Source organism: Pongo pygmaeus, chromosome 10 (genome assembly GCF_028885625.2).
Source record: "Pongo pygmaeus isolate AG05252 chromosome 10, NHGRI_mPonPyg2-v2.0_pri, whole genome shotgun sequence".
Taxonomy (NCBI): domain Eukaryota; kingdom Metazoa; phylum Chordata; class Mammalia; order Primates; family Hominidae; genus Pongo; species Pongo pygmaeus.
In genome coordinates, this window is record NC_072383.2 from 116,843,438 (window position 1) to 116,864,143 (window position 20,706).

The following is a 20,706-nucleotide window of genomic DNA, read 5'->3' on the forward strand; positions in this document are numbered from 1 at the left end:
CCTGCCTCAGCCTCCCGAGTAGCTGGGACTACAGGCGCCCGCCACCACGCCCGGCTAATTTGTTTGTATTTTTAGTAGAGACGGGGTTTCACCGTGTTAGCCAGGGTGGTCTCAATCTCCTAACCTCGTGATCCACCAGCCTCAGCCTCCCAAAGTGCTGGGATTACAGGTGTGAGCCACTGAGCCCGGCCATAGAGGGTATTTTTAAATGCTTTGAAATTCTCAAAAAGAAAAGGAAAAAAAAAAAGTCTCAATAGGAAAAATCTGACAAATGGAATCCCGGCGGCCTGTTAATGGTTAATTCTCACAATAGTGTCTCAGTGCATATCCTTGGCCAGTAGCCAGCACCTCGGTCCCCTGGAGAGGCAGTTCCAAGTCACTGGCATGGCCACAACAGTTTCTGAACTCGAGCTAAGGACAGAACTTTGTTTTTGTCCAAAATTCCCTCATTATTATTTTTGTTTTGTTTTGTTGTTTTTTGAGACGGAGTCTTGCTGTGTCGCCCAGCCTGGAGTGCAGTGGCACGATCTTGGCTCACTGCAACCTCCGCCTCCCGGGTTCAAGCGATGCTCCTGCCTCAGCCTCCTGAGTAGCTGGGATTACAGGCGCTCACCACCACGCCCGGGTAATTTTTGTATTTTTCACAGAGACAGGGATTTTACCATGTTGGCCAGGCTGTTCTCCAACTCCTCACCTCAGGTGAACCACTCGCCTGGGTCTCCCGGAGTGCTGGGATTACAGGCATGAGCCACCACCCCCGGCCCCAAATTCCCTTATTAAACAGTTTCTCTTGCAGAAGCACAATGAGTGAAATTGGCATGAAGCCATTTCACTGAATAACCACATCAGTGAATTTCCTGGTCCTCAACAAACAAAAACAACTGGTGGTTTAACAAACAAAAACAACTGGTGGTTTAACAAACAAAAACAACTGGTGGTCTTCCAGGCTGGTCCATTTGAGTCTACCCTCAACCAGCACCTGCCCAAGCTCCTGGCCTAGAAGAGGCACACGTGGCAGAAATACAAGCAGACAGCAGAATAAATAGCATCGATGAAAAGAGTCAAACTTTGTAAAACATTTGAAGAGATTCATTCTGAGTCAAATATGAGTGACCATGGCCTATGACCCAGCCCTCAGGAGACCCAGGGAACATGTGCCCAAGGTGGATGGACACAGCTGGATTTTATACATTTCAGGGAGATATGAGACAGCAATTAAATACATTTAAGATATATATTGGGGCCAGCTGTGGTGGCTCACATCTGCAATCCTAGCACCTTGGGAGGCTGAGGCCAGTGGATCACTTGAGCTCAGGAGTTCGAGACCAGCCTGGGCAACGTGACAAAACCCTGTCTCTACTAAAAATACAAAACATAGCCAGGCGTGGTGGCACACACCTGTGGGAGGTGGGAGGACTGCTGGAGCCCGGGAAGTTGAGGCTGCAGTGAGCCGTGATTGCACCACTGCACTCCAGCCTGGGTGACAGAGCGAGACCCTGTCTCAAAAACAAAACAAAAAACAAAACAAAACAAAAAAACTTTGGTTTAGAAAGGTAGGATAACTTGAAGTGGGAGGGCTTTCAGGTTATAGGTAGATTTTAAAATTTTCTGATTCATAATTGGTTAAAAGAGTTATTATCAATAGAAAGGAATGTCTGGGTTATGATAAAGGGGTTGTGGAGTACCCCCCAAAAAAAGTCTCCAAGTAGCAGGTTTCAGAGAATATATTGTAAATATTTCTTTCTTTTTCTTTTTTTTTTTTTTTTTGAGACGGAATCTCACTCTGTCGTCCAGGCTGGAGTGCAGTGGCACAATCTCAAGCTCACTACAACCTCCGCCTCCCAAGTTCAAGCAATTCTCCTGCCTCAGCCTTCCTAGTAGCAGGGATTACAGGTGTGTGCCATCACGCCTGGCTAATTTTATTTTATTTTATTTTATTTTTGAGACGGAGTCTTGGTCTGTCACCCAGGCTGGAGTGCAGTGGTGCGATCTCGGCTCACTGCAACCTCCGGCTCACTGCAACCTCCGCCTCCCAGGTCCAAGCTATTCTCCTGCCTCAGCCTCCCGAGTAGCTGGGGTTACAGGCGCCCGCCACCACACCCGGCTAATTTTTATTTATTTATTTTTTTTTGAGACGGAGTCTTGCTCTGTCTCCCAGGCTGGAGTGCAATGGCGCGATCTCGGCTCACTGCAAGCTCCACCTTCCGGGTTCACGCCATTCTCCTGCCTCGGCCTCCCAAGTAGCTGGGACTACAGGTTCCCGCCACCACGCCCGGCTAATTTTTCCTTTGTATTTTTTAGTACAGACGGGGTTTCACCGTGTTAGCCAGGATGGTCTCGATCTTCTGGCCTCATGATCTGCCTGCCTCGGCCTCCCAAAGTGCTGGGATTACAGGCATGAGCCACCGCACCCGGCCTTCTTTCTTTCCTTTTTTTTTTTGAGACAGTCTCCCTCTGTCACCCAGGCTGGAGTGCAGTGGTGCGATCTCGGCTCACTGCAACCTCCGCCTCCCAGGTTCAAGCAATTCTCCTGCCTCAGCCTTCCTAGTAGCTGGGATTACAGGTGTGTGCCATCACGCCTGTCTAATTTTATTTTATTTTATTTTTGAGACGGAGTCTCGGTCTGTCGCCCAGGCTGGAGTGCAGTGGCGCGATCTCGGCTCACTGCAAGCCTGGCCTCCCAGGTTCACGCCATTCTTCTGCCTCAGCCGCCCGAGTAGTAGCTGGGACCACAGGCGCCCGCCACCATGCCCGGCTGATTCTTTTGTATTTTTTTAGTGGAGACGAGGTTTCACCGTGTTAGCCAGGATGGTCTCGATCTCCTGACCTCGTGATCCGCCCGCCTCAGCCTCCCAAAGTGCTGGGATTACAGGCATGAGCCACCGCGCCTGGCCACGCCTGGCTAATTTGTATATTTTTAGTAGAAACAGGGTTTTACCATGTTGTGCCACTGCATCCCAGCCTGGGCGGCAGAGCAAGACTGTCTCAAAACAAACAAACAAAAAATAAAGTGTGTATTTTTTGACCTAATTAATAAAAGCTCCCATGTAATAAAATTTTCCAAAAACAGTCTTTCAAGTTTTTAAGGATATATGTATAAGGAAGTTCATTTCAGTGATATTTGTAAAAGGAAAACAATGAACAAAACAGTACATCGAGAGGCTTGTTGAATAAATGATGGTTGAATAAATGATGGTGCATCTAGAGAAGAATAAGTCATTAAAATGTTGAAGACTTTTTTTATTTTATTTTATTTTTGTAGAGATAGGGTCTCACTCTGTCGCCCCGGCTGGAGTGCAGTGGCACAATCACGGCTCACTGCAGCCTCAAACTCCCAGGCTTCAGTGATCCTTCTGCCTCAGCCTTGGTAGTAGCCATGACTATGGGCACATCCCTCCATACCGGGCTAATTTTTGTATTTTGTTGTAGAGATGGGGTTTCACCATGTTGTCCTGGCCGGTCTCGAACTACTGGACTCAAGTGATCCTCCTGCCTCAGCCTCCCAAAGTGCTAGGATTAGAGAGGCCTCAGCAACCGCACCTGGCCTGACGACCTATTTTTGATATGGCTATTTTATAATGGTAGGATATAATGCAATCTTTTGGTGAATAAACAACAAAATCATCTATACTGATATTATTTTTAAATAGGAAAGATATACCCTAAATGATTACTCATGTTTATATCAAAGTAGTGGGATAGAAGGGGATTTCTACTTCTTTGGGTTTTTTTCTTTGATTTTCTACAATGAACTCCTATTATTTCCTGGTAAGAATGTAAATCAAGAGACAACTTTTTATTCCATGGGAGGAATTATCAATGTCAAGAGTCAAAACATAAGAACTATTAAATAGTGCTTATTGGCTGGGTGCGGTGGCTTACGCCTGTAATCCCAGCAGTTTGGGAGGCTGAGGCAGGTGAATCACGAGGTCAGGAGTTTGAGACCAGCCTGGCCAACATGGTGAAACTCTGTCTCTACTAAAAATATAAAAATTAGGTGGGCGTGGTGATGGGCCCCTGTAATCCCAGCTACTCGGGAGGCTGAGACAGGAGAATTGCTTGAACCGGGGAGGTGGAGGTTGCAGTGAGCTGAGATCACGCCACTGCACTCCAGCCTGGGCGACAGAGCGAGACTCCGTCTCAAAAAAAAAAAAAAAAAAATAGTGCTTATCATATTCAGCAAAAAGCAAGTAGCTGGTGGTCACAGTAAGAGCAGTTTTGGTATGAATAAATATGGTTTAAAATTTGTTTTCAAAAAACAAACAAAAAAAACAAAACCCAAACACTTCTCAGGAATTTTTTGAGGACGAATTTTGTGTGTGGAGAAAACGGACAAATACATTTCCCCATATATTTAAATGCTCAAAAATTCACTCAGGTGCTCTCACCAGGCAATTACGATGACAAGTGATCACGTGCGAAAATACAGAGAATCTGGCTCATTTTAAAGTGCAGGAGAAAAGCAAGGCCTTACTATTTCTGAATTTGCTCTGTGTGTGTGTGTGTGTGTGTGAAGATGTGGTCTCGCTCTGAAGCGCAGACAGGTGTGCAGTGGCAAGATCGTAGCTCACCGTGGCCTCAAACTCCTAGATTCAAGAAGTGATCGGCCGGGCGTGGTGGCTCATGCCTGTAATCCCAGCACTTTGAGAGGCCGAGGTCAGGAGATCGAGATCATCGTGACTAACACGGTGAAACCCCGTCTCTACTAAAAATACAAAAAATTAGCCGGGCGTGGTGGCGGGCGCCTGTAGTTCCCAGCTACTCGGGAGGCTGAGGCAGGAGAATGGCGTGAACCCGGGAGGCGGAGCTTGCAGTGAGCTGAGATCATGCTACCGCACTCCAGCCTGGGCAACAGAGAGAGACTCCGTCTCAAAAAAAAAAAAAAAAAAAAAAAGTGATCCTCCCGCCCCAGCCTCCGGAGTAGCTAGGACTACAAGCATGCACCACTATGTCTGGCTTTTTTTCTTTTTTTTTTTTTTTTTAATTTTTCTGTAAAGACGGGGTCTTGCTACGTTGTCCAGGATGGTCTCAAACTCCTGGGCTCAAGCGATCTTCCTGCTTTGGCCTCCCAAAGTGCTGGGAATACAGACATGAGCCACCGCGACAGGCCATATTGCTGAATTTGGAAAGTGGAGCAAAGAATCATGCAAAAAATTAAGAAAACCAAAACGCAACCAAGGCGAATTCAATTGCATTTTTTTTTCCCAGCGACACTTTCTAAGACACGAACCTCTCTCTTAAGCGAACCTATTCCAGGGCGCCCTTCATTTTCATTTCTTGAAACAGCAGCCTTGCAGGCCGAGCCGCGGTTCCCGAGAACTCGGCTGCCACCCAGAGCAGGTTGCATGGACCCAGGAGCGCCAGCGGCCCGGCTCTGCCAGCTTCGGCCAATCAGAGGCCAGGGAGCGGTGGGCGTGGCGTGGGGCGGTGCGCGGGGCTGGGCGGCGGCTGAGGCGCGTGCTCTCTCGCGTGGTCGCTGGGTCTGCGTCTTTCCTGGCCAGTGTGCTGAGCTCTCCGTCTCGTCGCTGCCGCCCGCGCCTGGCCTACCGCGGCACTCCCGGCTGCACCCTCTGCTTGGCTTCGCCATGCCGGTGGACCTCAGCAAGTGGTCCGGGCCCTTGAGCCTGCAAGAAGTGGACGAGCGGCCGCAGCACCCGCTGCATGTCACCTACGCCGGGGCGGCGGTGGACGAGCTGGGCAAAGTGCTGACGCCCACCCAGGTACACCCGGCGGCGGGCGTGCAGCGAGCTGCCCGGCGCGGAGGCCTGTACCGCCCGCCTGGGTGGGACCCAGCGGAGACAGGGCCGGGGGCGGTGGGGAGGTTCAGCCTGCGTGTGTCGAGGCCCCCCAGGCCAGAGGTCCCGGGGTCCATGTCCCATGCCTGGGGGCCACCCTGACCACCGGGAACCCGGCCTGTGGCGTGGCCAGGCAGGTTCGGCCTGCGGCAGACATTCATTCACTTTTCCCGGGCTTCAGGCCCAAGAGGGACCTAGGTTCGGAAACAGGCCGGATCCCCCTCTCCCCCCACAGGGCAGGGCGCTGGAGAGGGACGTCGCCGGGACAGAGTAGGCTGTGGCCGCCCGGACGCCCCCAGAGCTTCCCCTAGGGCCTCAGTATTTTAGGCCTCGTTTTGGAGGGCTGAAGCCCCACCCGAGAGCCTGTGACGCATTATGTAACTGGCGATGAGCGCGCCGGCCTATTTCTCCTTTGTTAAATCGGTCAAGGGCGTGCAGCCAGAACGCTGGAGGGCAACGGTTAATTTTGCTGTTTGACCTCCCACGCCCACGACTGGGGCTGCCGAAAGTGAAGAAACTAGATTTGCAGACGCCACTGGTAGTTGGTTATGAAGCTCCGGGCAACAGCGTAAAATAAACTGCCCCGACCTTACATTGTTTTGGATGTTCACAGAATTTAATTTTTTTGGATATTTAAATATGTAGTGCCCATCTAACACAGCCTCCCTTTCCCTGCTCCCTGCCCGCCTCTCATCACCTTGGCTTTCTCCTTTTCTTTGCACTTTGAAACGTACAGTTAATGCAGATTTCACTTTAGCAGGCTCCAGATAACCTCCTGATCACCAAATCCAGAAACGCTGTGATTCCGGACAGACAATGTAAGGGTGTCGTTGAGAAGGGGACTCAGTGCCAGGGTTGGAATCCCAGCCTCATCTGTTTCTGTTAATAGTGTGCTGGGATACTAGCCCCATGGTGTTGTTGGGACTGAAATAATATACAGCCTGGGCAACATAACAAGACCCCAACTCTACAAAAAAAAATTGGCCAGGTGTGATGGTGTAAGCATGTAGTTCCCAGCTGCTCAGGAGGCTGAGGTGGGAGGATCGATCTATTGAGCGCTGGAGGTTGAGGCTACAGTGAGCCTTGATAGCGTCACTACACTCTGGCCTGAGTGACAGAAGGAGACCTGGTCTCTAAAATAAATAACGTATATAAAACTCCAGCTCCTGGCTCTTAGAGTCAATACAGGGTCATTGATTTTATTAAAAATCTATTCTGTTTTGTCTTTGGAGAGTCTGAGATCAAAGAAAAAGTATTGGTTTCTTCAGCATTTCTTGTTTTTGAGACAGAGTCTCACTCTGTCGCCCAGGCTGGAGTGCAGTGGGGTGATCTTGGCTCACTGCAGCCTCTGCCTCCCCAGCTCAAGTGATCCTCCCACCTCAGCCTCCTGAGTGGCTGGGATTACAGGTTCCCGCCACCATGCCCAGCTAATTTTTGTAGTTTCAGTAGAGGCAGGTTTCACCATGTTGGCCAGGCTGGTCTCAAACCCCTGACCTCAAGTGATCCTCTCTCCTAGGCCTCCCAAAGTGCTGGGATTACAGGCGTAAGCCACCACACCCAGCCAGTTTCTTCAGCATTTCTGACTTTTTTACTCCAAACTGGTTCCTTCATACAGGTTAAGAATAGACCCACCAGCATTTCGTGGGAGGGTCTTGATTCAGGGAAGCTCTACACCTTGGTCCTGACAGATCCGGATGCTCCCAGCAGGAAGGATCCCAAATACAGGTGAGAGGAGGGAAAGACAAGAGCAAGTCATGCAGAGATGACTTATCGGGTGTAAGTCCCTTGCTGGAAACGGAGAAGAAGACCTGGTTTGGGATGCCCCCACCCATGCTTAAGCCGGAGAGTGCCTTTCCTGCCCTTTTGCCCCCTACAGCAGGTGTCTGTAACTCACAGCCGAGAGCCATATCCACCTGTGGCCTGTTTTTATACAGCCCCATGAGCTAAGAATGGTTTTTACATTTTTATTTAGTTATTTATTTTTTTTTTTTTTGAGACAGAGTCTCAGTCACCCAGGCTGGAGTGCAGTGGCATGATCTTGGCTCACTGCAACCTCCACCTCCTGGGTTCAAGTGATTCTCATGCCTCAGCTTCCCGAGTAGCTGGAATTACAAGCGCCCACCACCATGCCTGGCTAATTTTTGTATTTTTAGTAGAGATGGGGTTTCACCTTGTCCAGGCTGCTCTCGAACTCCTGACCTCAGGTGATCTGCCTGCCTCAGTCTCCCAAAGTGCTGGGATTACAGGTGTGAGCCACCATGCCCAGCCTGGTTTTTACATTTTTAAATGATTGGTGAAAAATTGAAAGAAGAATAGTACTTTGTGATGTGGAAATTACACAAAATTTACCTGTCAGTGTCCATCAGTTAACGTTTTATTGGAGCACGGCTATGTGTCATCTGTGGCTGCTTTCATGCTGCCGAGGCCAAGTTGAATAGTTGCAACAGAGACTGTGGCCCCCAAAGCTTAACACATTTATTCTCTGGCCTTTTAATGGAAAGTTTGCTGACCTTTGCTCTAGAAAATCTCAGAGGGTGGGAGGGGCTGGGTCTGCTCTTCTGCAAACATATGAGGTTTGTGCTGGCCTCTAAGAAAGTGAGGACTGGGCCGGGCGCGGTGGCTTATGCCTGTAATCCCAGCACTTTGGGAGGCCGAGTCGGGTGGATCACGAGGTCAGGAGTTTAAGACCAGTCTGGCCAACATGGTGAAACCCTGTCTCTACTAAAAATACGAAAATTAGCCGGGCGTGATGGCAGGCGGCTGTAATCCCAGCTACTCGGGAGCCTGAGGCAGAGAATTGCTTGAGCCCAGGAGATGGAGCTTGCAGTGAGCCGATCGTGCCACTGCATTCCAGCCTGGGCGACACAGTGAGACTCTGTCTCAAAAAAAAAAAAAAAAAAAAAAAGAAAGGACCATTGTTCATGGCTGTGTTCTGGCACCCAGCATGTTCTTGATGCCCAGCTGCTGGCTGTGCAGTGAATGTTCCCTGATCTCCGGTGGTGCTGACATCCCGTGTTTCTTCATGCAGAGAATGGCATCATTTCCTGGTGGTCAACATGAAGGGCAATGACATCAGCAGTGGCACAGTCCTCTCCGATTATGTGGGCTCGGGGCCTCCCAAGGGCACAGGTTAGTAAAGGTTGTTTTTGGTGGGAGGTTGAGGAGGGAGCTCGGGGGCACATTAGGATTGGCCCAGCACTTTTCTTTTCTTTTGAGAGCCCTTAACCCTGCTGGAAATAGCATCTCAGCTCACCCCTAGAGCAGCTGCCTTCAGGGCACACATTCAGACCTGCAGGAGTGTCAAGTGGCTAGAGCCTTGGGTTCTGGACAGACGGACCCTCTGTGTAGAACTGTCTCTGCACCCCTATCCCTTTAGCAAGCAGGGAAGTTGGCAAGAGGGAAGCACTGTTGCAGAAAGCTTAGCATGGCCTTTAGGGGCTGCAGTGAGTGGAATACACAGTTAAACTATCTCAAGCCTTTGCCCGGGGTGATGTTTGAGTTTCTATAAAAAATTTCAGAAATGATCATAGTTTCCAAATTATATAAGGTTGCCTTCTGTATTTGTTTCTGAAAAGGTCTAGCTTGGTATATTGAAAAAAGATTTGGAAGACTTCAGTAGAACTATATTGAAGGCGCACACACACACACACATTGTATTGTGTTGTATCGTGTTATAGCTGTTATATATAAAATACATGTAGATATCTAGAGATAGAAAGAGAAAGCCCACCGTATTGAAACTTTACAGGTTGGGTAAGTGCCGCCTAAGCTGATGGTGAGAGATGCATTCTTATTGCCTGGTGTTCAGTTCGGGATGTTTCCATTTGGTGGAACTGTCACAATCCTAGCTTTTGTACAACTTATCCAGCCAGGAGTTAACATGAAGAGGTACAAGAACATCTCTGACATGGACAGTTGGTCACGGGCTCATGGTTTCTCTGTAGACCCGGAAGCTTCAGATGCCTTTAAACCCTCTCACGCATGCATAGTAGATGGTAAAAGGACAGATTTCCCAGGGACCTAGTAAGTTCTCTAGGGCATTTATAAAATTAGGCAGCTTAATTATGGGAAGCTTACCTGTGAGAATAAAGCAGTTCTCTCAAGTAAGAGCTGTGTTCTCATTTTTTTTTTTTTTTTTCTTTGAGTTGGAGTCTTGCTGTCTCCCAGGCTGGAGTGCAGTGGCATGATCTCGGCTCACTGCAAGCTCCGCCTCCCGGGTTCACGCCATTCTCCTGCCTCAGCCTCCTGAGTAGCTGGGACTACAGGCGTTCGCCACCACGCCCGGCTAATTTTTTGTATTTTTAGTAGAGACGGGGTTTCACCGTGTTAGCCAGGATGGTCTCGATCTCCTGACCTTGTGATCTACCTGCCTCAGCCTCCCAAAGTGCTGGGATTACAGGCGTGAGCCACTGCACCTGGCAGAGCTGTGTTCTCATTTTTAAAAAAGCCTCAGTAGCTCATTTTCTTGTTTTTTCCATATTCTTGTTGTATGGTATAATTTACATGTAACAAAATGCACAGATCGGAAGAGTTCAGTCAGCAAATGTGATCAATGCATACACCCATGGAAGGTAGCAGCCATTGGAAAGATAGATGACATTTCCATCGCCCAACGACGTTCTTATGTGACCTTTTTACTTAAATTCCCCCAGAGCTTACCATATTCTGACTCCTGTCTCCATAAATCACTTTCACTATTCTTTTTTCTTTTTTTTTTTTCTGAGATGGAGTCTTGCTCTGCCTCCCAGGCTGGAGTGCAATGGCGCGATCTCCGCTCACTACAACCTCCATCTCCTGTGTTCAAATGATTCTCCTGCCTCAGCCTCCTGAGTAGCTGGGATGACAGGCGCCCACCACCATGCCTAGCTAATTTTTGTATTTTTAGTAGAGACAAGGTTTCACCATGTTGGCCAGGCTGGTCTCGAACGTCTGACCTTGTGACCCGCCCGCCTTGGCCTCCCAAAGTGCTGGGATTACAGGCGTGAGCCACTGCGTCCAGCCACTTTTGCTGTTCTTGTGTTCATATAATGGTATCGTGGACCAGGCACAGTGGTTCACGCCTATAATCGCAGCATGTTGGCAGGCGGAGGCAGTTGGATCACTGGAAGCCAGGAGTTCAAGACCAGCCTGGCCAACATGGTAAAACTCTGTCTCTACCAAAAATACAAAAACTATCCAGGCGTGGTGGCATACGTCTGTAGTCCCAGCCACCTGTGGGGCTGAGGTCGGAGGATGGCTTGAACCTGGGAGGGGGAGGTTGCAGTGAGCTGAGATTGTGCCATTGCACTCTAGCCTGGGCGATAGAGCAAGACTCTGCCTCCAAAAAAAAAAGTATCATGCAATGTGTATTTAAAAAAATTTGGGTGACTGGTCTACTTCATTCCAGATAATATCTGTGAGATTGGTCCATAGATTGTATCAATAGTTGCCCCTTTTTATTGCTCAGTAATATTCCCGTTGGTGAACAGGCCAGTTCGTTTAGCCATTCTCTATTGATGGGCATTTGGGATGTTTCCAGTATTTGGATTTTATGAATAAATATCCAAATATTATCCAGTCTTTTTTTGTTTAAACTTCTGTGTATTATTCTAGGACTATTTAGCTTTGAAAAGAAATTTGGACACATGCTACGCCAGGATGAACCCTGAGGAACATTATGTTAGTGAAATGAGCCAGTCACACAAAGACAAATACTGTACAATTCTATGAGATATCTAAAGTAGCCAAGCTCACTGAAACAAAGGGACTGGCTGACATACATTCTTTTTTTTTTTTTTAATTTTTTTTTTTTTTTCTTCAGACAGAGTCTTGCTCTGTCACCCAGGCTGGAGTGCAATGGCGCGATCTCGGCTCACTGCAACCTCCACCTCCCAGGTTTAAGCGATTCTCCTGCCTCAGCCTCCCGAGTAGCTGGGATACAGGTGTCCACCATCACACCCGGCTAATTTTTTTATTTTTAGTAGAGACGGGGTTTCTCCATGTTGGGCAGGCTGGTCTTGAACTCCTGAGCTTAGATGATCTGCCCACCTTAGCCTCCCAAAGTGCTGGGATTACAGGCAAGGGCCACCATGCCCGGCAAAATTTACCATCTTAACCCTTTTTTTGAGGCTGGAGTGCAGTGGTGTGATCTCAGCTCACTTCAGCCTCCACCTCCCGGGCTCAAGTGATCCTCCCACCTCTGCCTCCTGGGTAGCTGGGATTACAGACACGTGCCACCATGCCTGGCTAATTTTTGTATTTTTAGTAGAGACGGGGTTTCACCATCTTGGCCAAGCTGGTCTCGAACTCCTGACTTCAAGTGATCCACCTGCCTTAGCCTCTCAAAGTGCTGGGATTACAGGTGTGAGCCACTGCGCTGCCTCCATCTTAACCATTTTTAAGTGTACACTACAGTAGTGTTAACTACATTCACTTTGGGTTTTTTTTTTTTTTTTAGATAGGGTCTTACTCTGTCCCCTAGGCTGGAGCACAGTGGCACATTTTCAGCTCACTGCAGGGCTCAGCTCACCTCCTGGGCTCAAGCAACCCTCCTACCTCAGGCTCCCGAGAAGCTGGGACTACAGGCACAGGCTACCACATCCAGCAAATTTTTGTATTTCTAGTAGAGACGGGGTTTCGCCATATTGCCCAGGCTGGTCTCAAATTCCTCCTGGGCTCAGGCGACCCTCCCACCTTGGCCTCCCAGAGTCCTGGGATTATAGGTGTGAGCTACCATGCGCGGTCACTACACTCACATTGTTGTGAAACAGATCTCTAGATTTGTCATCTTCCCCAACAGAAACCCTGTCCCCATTCAACAACAGCTCCCCATTTCCCTTCCCCTAGCCCTGGCAGCCACCATGCCACTTTCTGTTGCAGTGTTTGTCTACTTTAGATACCTCGTGGAATTGTACAGTATTTGTCTTGCAACTGGCTAATTTCACTAATGTAATGTTCTCAAGGTTCTCTGGTGTAGCATGTGTCTGAATTTCTTTTTAAGGCTGAATAGTCCTAGAGTAGCACAGAGGAGTAAAGAAAAAATAAAAGGCTGGATACTATTCTGTTGTGTGTATAAACCACATTCTGATCATCTTTTCATCCATCAGTGGACAGTTGGGTTGCCTCTGTTTCTTGGCTATTGTGAATACTGCTGCATCGCACATGGGCGTGCAAATATTTAAACAACTTTTTAAAAAATAACTTTGTTTCTGGCCGGGCACAGTGGCTCATGCTGTAATCCCAGCACTTTGGGAGGGCGAGATGGGTGGGTCACTTGAGGTCAGGCGTTTCGCCAACATGGCGAAACCTGGTCTCTACTAAAAATACAAAAACAAAACAAAACTGGGCGTGGTGGCACGTACCTGTAATCCCAGCTACTCAGGAGGCTGAGGCAGGAGAATTGCTTGAACCTGGGAGGCTGAGGTTGCAGTGAGCCGAGATCACGCCACTGCACTCCACGCCTAGGCAACAGAGTGAGACTCTATCTCAAAAAAAAAAACAAAAAAAAAAACCCCACTTTTTAAAAAAATAAAAGCTCATGGTACCTATTTGCATCCAGTACATCATTGAAGCTTGTAGAAAGCTGCTTAGTTAAAGTGAGGTTGGGTCACTTCGAAGGAGGCCTCCAGTTTTCTAAGGAAGTAAGTTTTGGAGGTAGAAAGAAAATGTTCTCCTTTATCCTGGAGGCTCGATTGTGGTATGGTGGGCCCTGGTCATTGATTTGTTTTGTCCTTAATTGGTTTGTCCTACCTGATAGAAGTGAAATGGGTGTTCTGATGGGAGGTGGCGGGTGGTGACTTGAGAAGGTCCGGGAGCCTGAAGTGGGATGAATGAAGAACACAGAGCCTCGTGGGAGGCAAGGATAAGGGGGTGCAGAGGCATGATCCCACAGGCCAGGAGAGGCTGGAACTAAGGGCTTGGGCTTGACACCAGTTACAGCAGGGGCCTAACACATTCTATTAGGTTGATGCAAAAGTAATTGCGGTTTTTGCCATTAATATGTTAATTGCCATTAAATGTTAATTTGCACCAAATACTTGTCTGGACCCTCGGTATCCTCCTTGTAAATGGTGTGGTCTGGGTGCCTCCATGTTGAAACATTCAATAAAAATGGATGATGTCCCCATTTCAAGTGCTGGGCTGTGTGCACATCTTCCCTCTGCCTCTCCCCACAGGCCTCCACCGCTATGTCTGGCTGGTTTACGAGCAGGACAGGCCGCTGAAGTGTGACGAGCCCATCCTCAGCAACCGATCTGGAGACCACCGTGGCAAATTCAAGGTGGCGTCTTTCCGTAAAAAGTATGAGCTCAGGGCCCCGGTGGCCGGCACATGTTACCAGGCCGAGTGGGACGACTATGTGCCCAAACTGTACGAGCAGCTGTCTGGGAAATAGGGGGTTAGCTTGGGGACCTGAACTTACCTGGAGGCCCCAAGCCATGTTCCCCAGTTCAGTGTTGCATGTATAATAGATTTCTCCTCTTCCTGCCCTGCTTGGCACGGGTGAGACCTGACCAGTCAGATGGTAATTGAGGGTGACTTTTCCTGCTGCCTGGCCTTTATAATTTTACTCACTCACTCTGATTTATGTTTTGATCAAATTTGAACTTCATTTTGGGGGGTATTTTGGTACTGTGTTGGGGTCATCAAATTGTTAATCTGAAAATCACAACCCAGAATGTAAAAAAGAAAAAATTGGGGGGAAAAAGACCAGGTCTACAGTGATAGAGCAAAGCATCAAAGAATCTTAAAGAGAGGTTTAAAAAAAAAAAAAAAAAGATTAGTTGCCTCTGCCTTTGTGATCCTGAGTCCAGAATGGTACACAATGTGTTTTTATGGTGATGTCACTCACCTAGACAACCAGAGGCTGGCATTGAGGCTAACCCCCAACACAGTGCATCTCAGATGCCTCAATAGGCATCAGTATGTCACTCTGGTCCCTTTAAAGAGCAATCCTGGAAGAAGCTGGAGGGAGGGTGGCTTTGCTGTTGTTGGGACATGGCCATCTAGACCGGCAGCAGTGCTCGCTGACAGCTTGGGAGAAACCTTAGATCTGTGTTTGTTAAATTGATCGTTCTTCATGGGGGTAAGAAAAGCTGGTCTGGAGTTGCTGAACGTTGTGTTAATTGTGCTGTTTGCTTATAGTTGAATAAAAATAGAAACCTGAATGAAGGAACCGAGTCCCCAGATGTTTTGTTCTATTGGGTATGGGTTTCATAAGTGTGAGAAGTCAAGTCTCAGGGTGAGTCGTCTCCATGACCAGCAAGTAACAGCTGGGACTTGTTCCAGGGGCCATACGGAGGGTCCGTGCCTCTACATGTGCCATTAACCCACAGCAGGAGCAAACAGTTGAGACTTGAGGTTTCTAAAAAAAAAAATCATAAAACATGAGGCCGAGTCTTATTGCCCAAAAAGCACCTTTGCTTCAAGTGGTCCTTTTGACCCGAGAAGGATGTTCTAAAGAAGCTGGCTGAAAACCTTCCCCCTTGGTGAAGTCTGGCGCGGACACCGTAACAATGCCTAAGAAGTAGCCTGCACTTTGGGTTCTGATGTGTTATCCACAGAGTATCAGTACCAAAGAGGTGCGCAGGGTAGGAGGGTGAGAAGGTCACGGTCTCATGCCATCTGATGTACCAAAAGAAAGGAAAGGAGGTGTTTGAAGGTGCAAATCACTGTGATTTGGTCTCTGCATCCTGAATCAGGCCTGACAGGTGCTAATGACTGGCCCTTCCCCATCTTTCACTGCAGTACTTTTTTCTCTGAAAAAACTTGGAAATGCTGCCTTGCTGGAAGCACGTAAGATAGATGTAAGTTTTCTTTTTTTCTTTTTTTTATTTTTTTGAGATGGAGTCTCACCCTGTCACCCAGGCTGGAACGCAGTGGAATAATCTCGGCTCACCACAACCTCCACCTCCTGGGTGGGTTCAAGTGATTCTCCTGCCTCAGCCTCCTTAGTAGCTAGGATTACAGTCATGCACCACTATGCCCAGCTAATTTTGTATTTTTAGTAGAAAAGGGGTTTGCCATGTTGGCCAGGTGGCTCTCAAACTCCTGACCTCCTGACCTGCTTTGGCCTCCCAAAGTGCTGGGATTACAGGCTTGAGCCACCATGCCAAGCCTGGAAATTTTCTTTTTTTTTTTTTGACTTTAGAGTTTTAAAATTCGTTTTTCTACGTAATAAGATGTTGTTGAACACAAGTTATAAAGAAAACAACTGTCAGCTGGGTGCCGTGGCTCACGCCTGTAATCCCAGCACTTTGGGAGGCCGAGGTGGGTGGATGAACTGAGGTCAGGAGTTTAAGACCAGCCTGGCCAACATGGTAAAACACTGTCTCTACTAAAAATACAAAAATTAGCCGGACATGGTGGTGGGCGCTTGTAATCCCAGCTACTAGGGAGGCTAAGGCAGGAGAATCGCTTGAGCCTGGGAGGTGAGGTTGCACTGAGCTGTGATCACACCATTGCACTTGAGCCTGGGTGAAAAGAGTGAAACTCTGTCTCAAAAACAAAACAAAACAAAACTGTCCTGTTGACCTTGAAAATAAATGTAAAGGCTGGGCATGGAGGCTTATACCTGTAATCCCAGCACTTTGTGAGGCCAAGGTGGGGCAAGATCACCAGCCTGGGCAACATGGCAAAACCCCTATCTCTCTAAAAAAATGCAAAAATTAGCCCGACGTGTGGACTCGTTCATGTAGTCCCAGCTACTAGGGAGGCTGAGGTGGGAGGATCACTTGAGGTCAGGAGGTCAAGGCTGCAGTAATTCCAGCTACTCGGGAGGTGGAGGCAGAAGAATTGCTTAAACCTGGGAGGTGGAGGATGCAGTGAGCCGAGATCACGCCACTGCACTCCAACCTGGGTGACAGAGCGAGACTCCATCTAAAAAAAAAGAAAAAAAATATTAATACTAACATGGAACTAAAGAGAAAAAAAATACATATATATGAGAAGGCAGTAGTCATCTTAGAAAGAAGGGTGATGCCTTCTTCAACTGGTATGTGATGTGAACTTGCCCAAGGGTGGCTAGGAAGTGGGTGACACCCATTCTGAACTCAACTCTGGCCTCAAGGTCCTGCTCATAACCACCGGGCCCACTGGGTCACAAATTCCAGCTTCCTCATTTGAAAAAACATCAGGGTTGCAGGGGGTTGTCAGCCTGCCTTATTTACCTCACAGGGTTGTTGGAGGACAAAATCATCTTTTGTTGGGATTAATAGTTAATGTATGTAAGTGACTAAACTTGGCCTGATTGTCATATAAGAACAAAGAACAAAAGTCCAGTTTCCTCAGGCCTGTTTCCTCACTGCAGCCTCTGCCTCCTGGGTTCAAGCGATTCTCCTGCCTCAGCCTAGTCCCCCTGCCTTCCTTATTGCCTCCTCAGGCAGGTACTAGGAGGAGTTGGACAACTCTGTCCATAGCAGGTGTTAGGAGCAGGGACCCACATCCCTGTTTCCTGGTAACTGCCCTGGGACACATCCATGACAAACTTGCGCAGTGGGACTTTTTTTTTGAGACCGAGTCTCATTCTGTTGCTCAGGCTGGAGTGCAGTGGTGCAATCTTGGCTCACTGCAGGCTCCGCCTTCCGGGTTCAAGCGATTCTCCTGTCTCAGCCTCCCGAGTAGCTGGGATTACAGGCGCCCACCACCACGCCCGTCTGATTTTTGTATTTTTAGTAGAGATGGGGTTTCACCATGTTGGCCAGGCTGGTCTCAAACTCCTGACCTCAGGTGATCCACCCACCTCGGTCTCCCAAAGTGCTGGGATTACAGCTGTGAGCCACCAAGACCTTTTCTAAAGATAGCACCTACAATCTCAGACATAGGGCCCTTTCCCAGACTAGCTAGACATTTCTCACCACGGTGAGAAATGGATGAAAGAGGCTACAGGAAGCTTTTCTACCCTACTGAAGATGGAATACCCCTTTGGGTATAGATCAGACAGGTCTCGATTCAGACCCCACCCTGCCACTTAGTCTGGAGTGAGCTTATTTCTTCATTTGTGAAATCCTAGTGTTCCATCACGTGGCAAGCATAAGCACGCCATCGACGTTACCTGTTTCTCTAACCCTTTCCAGTATTATTTTCAGATGTACCTAATATAGAAACACCAATGAACAGAGGTACTTAGGAAACACAATTATCACTGAGTGTGATGTTACAAAAGGTTTTGTGGTTGGGATTAACCCATGTTGATAATTATTTTTTAATTTTATGAGTATACCTTTCTGCTTTAGCCTATCAGAATGAACATGACTGGTCACATTTGTCTCTGACACATGAACATCCTGTAGGAAACAAGAATGATCTTTAGGTCATCATATTTTTTTTTTTTGAAACAGAGTCTCACTGTTGTTGCCCAGGCTGGAGTGCAATGGCGCAATCTTGGCTCACTGCAACCTCCACCTCCCACGTTCAAGCGATTGTCCTGCCTCAGCCTCCCGAGTAGCTGGGATTACAGGCATCTGCCACCATGCCCAGCTTATTTTTGTATTTTTAATAGAGGCGGCGTTTCACCATGTTGGCCAGGCTGGTCTTGAACTCCTGACCTCAGGTGATCCACCCGCCTCAGCCTCCCAAAGTGCTGGGCCCACCCCAGGTCATCATATTCTAAAGAGCAATTTCCAGGAGTGTCCAAGGGAGAGAACAGTCATGGGTTCTTAGTTTCTGTTTCTGGTTGGGCCAGTAAAGCCCCTTCCTCGTCCCCCTTTTCCATTTATCACTAGACATAGAAACCAAAAACCAGAGCTTCAGGCTGCCAAAAGCCTAAAACAAAACAAAACAGAGTAACAACAAAATAAGGTGGGTTGGACAAGCCTGATAGAGGCTTAAGCATATGGGAACTTACTGAGATTGTCCTGACTCCCAAATCATATCCCCGAAATTTTATATTTTTTACTATCTCATTGTTTTACATGTAAAATTATTCTAATAAAAGCAGAATATGAGGGGAGAGGGATCTAATATTACAGTGGGATCATTTCAAATATTTGGTTATAGTGCCTTCTCCACAGCCTGCTTTTCTTTAAGGGTGCCCAATTTCTCTCTTCAGCAATGCATGCTTCTATGCACGACTGGCACGTGGGGGGTTTTGTGTGTGTGTGTGCGTGTGCGCGCATGCCTTCTATTCTTTAGGACAGAAAGGTGCAGTTGACCACGTGCCCACATCAAATGGTGCAACGCTATCTTCAGCCCCATAGAAGAACTTGGAAGACAGAGCTTTACCTGAAAGTCTTGAATGGCTTTTCTTGGAGCGACCGAGGCTATGGAGACAGTTTCAGGAGGGTGGCTGTCCCTCTGAATTGTGAACTGGTGAACCTAGAAGGGAAACCTCCTGCTACAATAACACAGCAAGGCGATGTGATGAACACTTTTATTTACAAATATAATTAAAAGCTCTGACAGTTATCATGCTCTTCCTTGGAACCTGAAAAATGTTTTGTTTTGTTTTTAAAGTGCATGCAAAAGAAGTAAAGCCTTTTTTTTTTTCATCATTTTTTATTGTAAGAAAATACACAGTTTGAAAGTGTGAATAATGCAATATTTATGACCAAGAAATGGGACTTAGGAAGGGGAAGGGAGATAAAGAAAAAGATCAAGATGATCTGATTGAGAGACAGTGTTGAACTCCAAATACTGAATTGGAAAAGGAGGGAGGTGGGGAGGAACAGGAGGAAGTAAAAAAATTTGATCAGAGAAACAGTTAAAATACAATATGAAAATAAGTAATACCTCTCCTTAAATTCCTTCTATACACAAAATACACGATTTGCCAAAGCCCAATTTGTGCTACTGGGATTCTGTGAGCTCCTTAAGTGTATTCACATCCTCTGCAACAGCAGAAAATGATTATGATACAATCAGAATATGCTGAAGACAAGTTAAACTCTTGCCAGCAGGTTCTTAAAAATCACAAGATCTCTTCACCCCACCCACCCCCCATCCCCAAAAAAGTAATAATATGTCACCACTGATATGTACATCACAATTAGTTTCTGTAAAATGTATCAAATTTTCAATCTTTAATAAAACTTTGTTTTTTTTTATTCCTGATGAATAAATACCAAAAAAATAAAATAAAATAAAATAATGCAGCAGCTAGTTAAGGTGTAAGGCTGCGGATATTGTGTCTCTCTCCCCCTTGGCATTTATTATTTTTTTTTTTGCTTTACTTTCACAGATTGGTGGTAATGAGTGATTGCTTAAAGCAATATACATCCACTTTTTTTGTTGTTGGTTTATTGGTTTTGTTAAAACTGTCTCCAAAGTTTTCACTGAAACATTTTGAATCACATCAATACTGTGACGTGTACTATGAATAGAAGAGACGGCCGGGTTTTGGCCAGCACTGAAAGTTGACACGGGGGGAGGAAGGGGCCCCTGATGGAGTAAGAATAAACAGGCACTAGTCCGACACGATGTCAGTAAGAGTAAGAGAGAGAGAGAGTGAGAGCAACGCCCGTTAAAATGGGGAATGTGGTTTTGCAGGGTCTGAATTTTTTTCTGTTTTCTTTTTTTTTTTTTGTAAATGGCAAAAAATTTAATCTCATCTATAGTCCTCCTTAGGAAAATCTAATGTAACCAAATTCCCAAATCCCATTCTGAGGCTCTCCATGTCAAAAGTTTCAATCTCTCGCTCTTGCCTTTCCAATAGGTTCTTTATTCTCTCGCTGCGTTCCTTCTGAAGGGCAGCCAGCTCCTCTTCAATCTGAAACAAGCACAGTGCAGTTCTTAATGGAAAGCATCTCCTGACAGGCACCCACATGCACGCAATACACCCATAGGCACACATATGACATGCGCACACACACAGGCACACACATGAAGTGCACACACACACACACACAGGAACTAAGGGAGGACCGAGGAAGGCTGGCCGAGTCCTGTGATCAACGCATCTAAATCATTATATTTAAAACTTGCTCACAAGAATACAAAT

The 20,706-nt window shown here is 47.2% G+C and overlaps 2 protein-coding genes and 1 long non-coding RNA gene across 9 annotated transcripts in view; 1 reads left to right on the forward strand and 2 right to left on the reverse strand.

Annotated features, from left to right (window-relative positions):
* Positions 1–5,365, reverse strand: part of LOC134737626 (uncharacterized) — a 22,366-nt gene extending 17,001 nt beyond the window's left edge. Inside the window, exon 1 of the long non-coding RNA XR_010122714.1 lies at positions 5,231–5,365. This is a non-coding gene — a long non-coding RNA (uncharacterized LOC134737626). The remainder of the gene's footprint in view (positions 1–5,230) is intronic.
* Positions 5,319–14,942, forward strand: PEBP1 (phosphatidylethanolamine binding protein 1). The gene is made up of 4 exons (XM_054442383.2): positions 5,319–5,720; positions 7,411–7,520; positions 8,824–8,924; positions 13,949–14,942. The coding sequence occupies exons 1-4, from the start codon at positions 5,346–5,348 to the stop codon at positions 14,164–14,166; spliced, it is 804 nt and encodes a 267-aa protein (XP_054298358.1). The 5' UTR covers positions 5,319–5,345; the 3' UTR covers positions 14,167–14,942.
* A 4,303-nt stretch (positions 14,943–19,245) lies between these two features.
* TAOK3 (TAO kinase 3) overlaps positions 19,246–20,706 on the reverse strand; it is a 228,063-nt gene continuing 226,602 nt past the window's right edge. For all 7 annotated transcript variants that reach the window (XM_054441959.2, XM_054441960.2, XM_054441961.2 and 4 more), the window contains one exon: positions 19,246–20,475. In XM_054441959.2, coding sequence (XP_054297934.1) covers positions 20,314–20,475 — 162 coding nt within the window. In that variant the 3' untranslated portion in view covers positions 19,246–20,313. The remainder of the gene's footprint in view (positions 20,476–20,706) is intronic.

Excerpts from the sequence above, each read along its gene's own strand:
- PEBP1 (XM_054442383.2), top strand. The coding sequence starts at position 5,346 with ATGGACCCAGGAGCGCCAGCGGCCCGGCTCTGCCAGCTTCGGCCAATC. Across the intron at positions 7,521-8,823 it reads AGGAAGGATCCCAAATACAG|AGAATGGCATCATTTCCTGG; the intron begins GTGAGAGGAGGG and ends TTCTTCATGCAG. Across the intron at positions 8,925-13,948 it reads GGGGCCTCCCAAGGGCACAG|GCCTCCACCGCTATGTCTGG; the intron begins GTTAGTAAAGGT and ends CTCTCCCCACAG.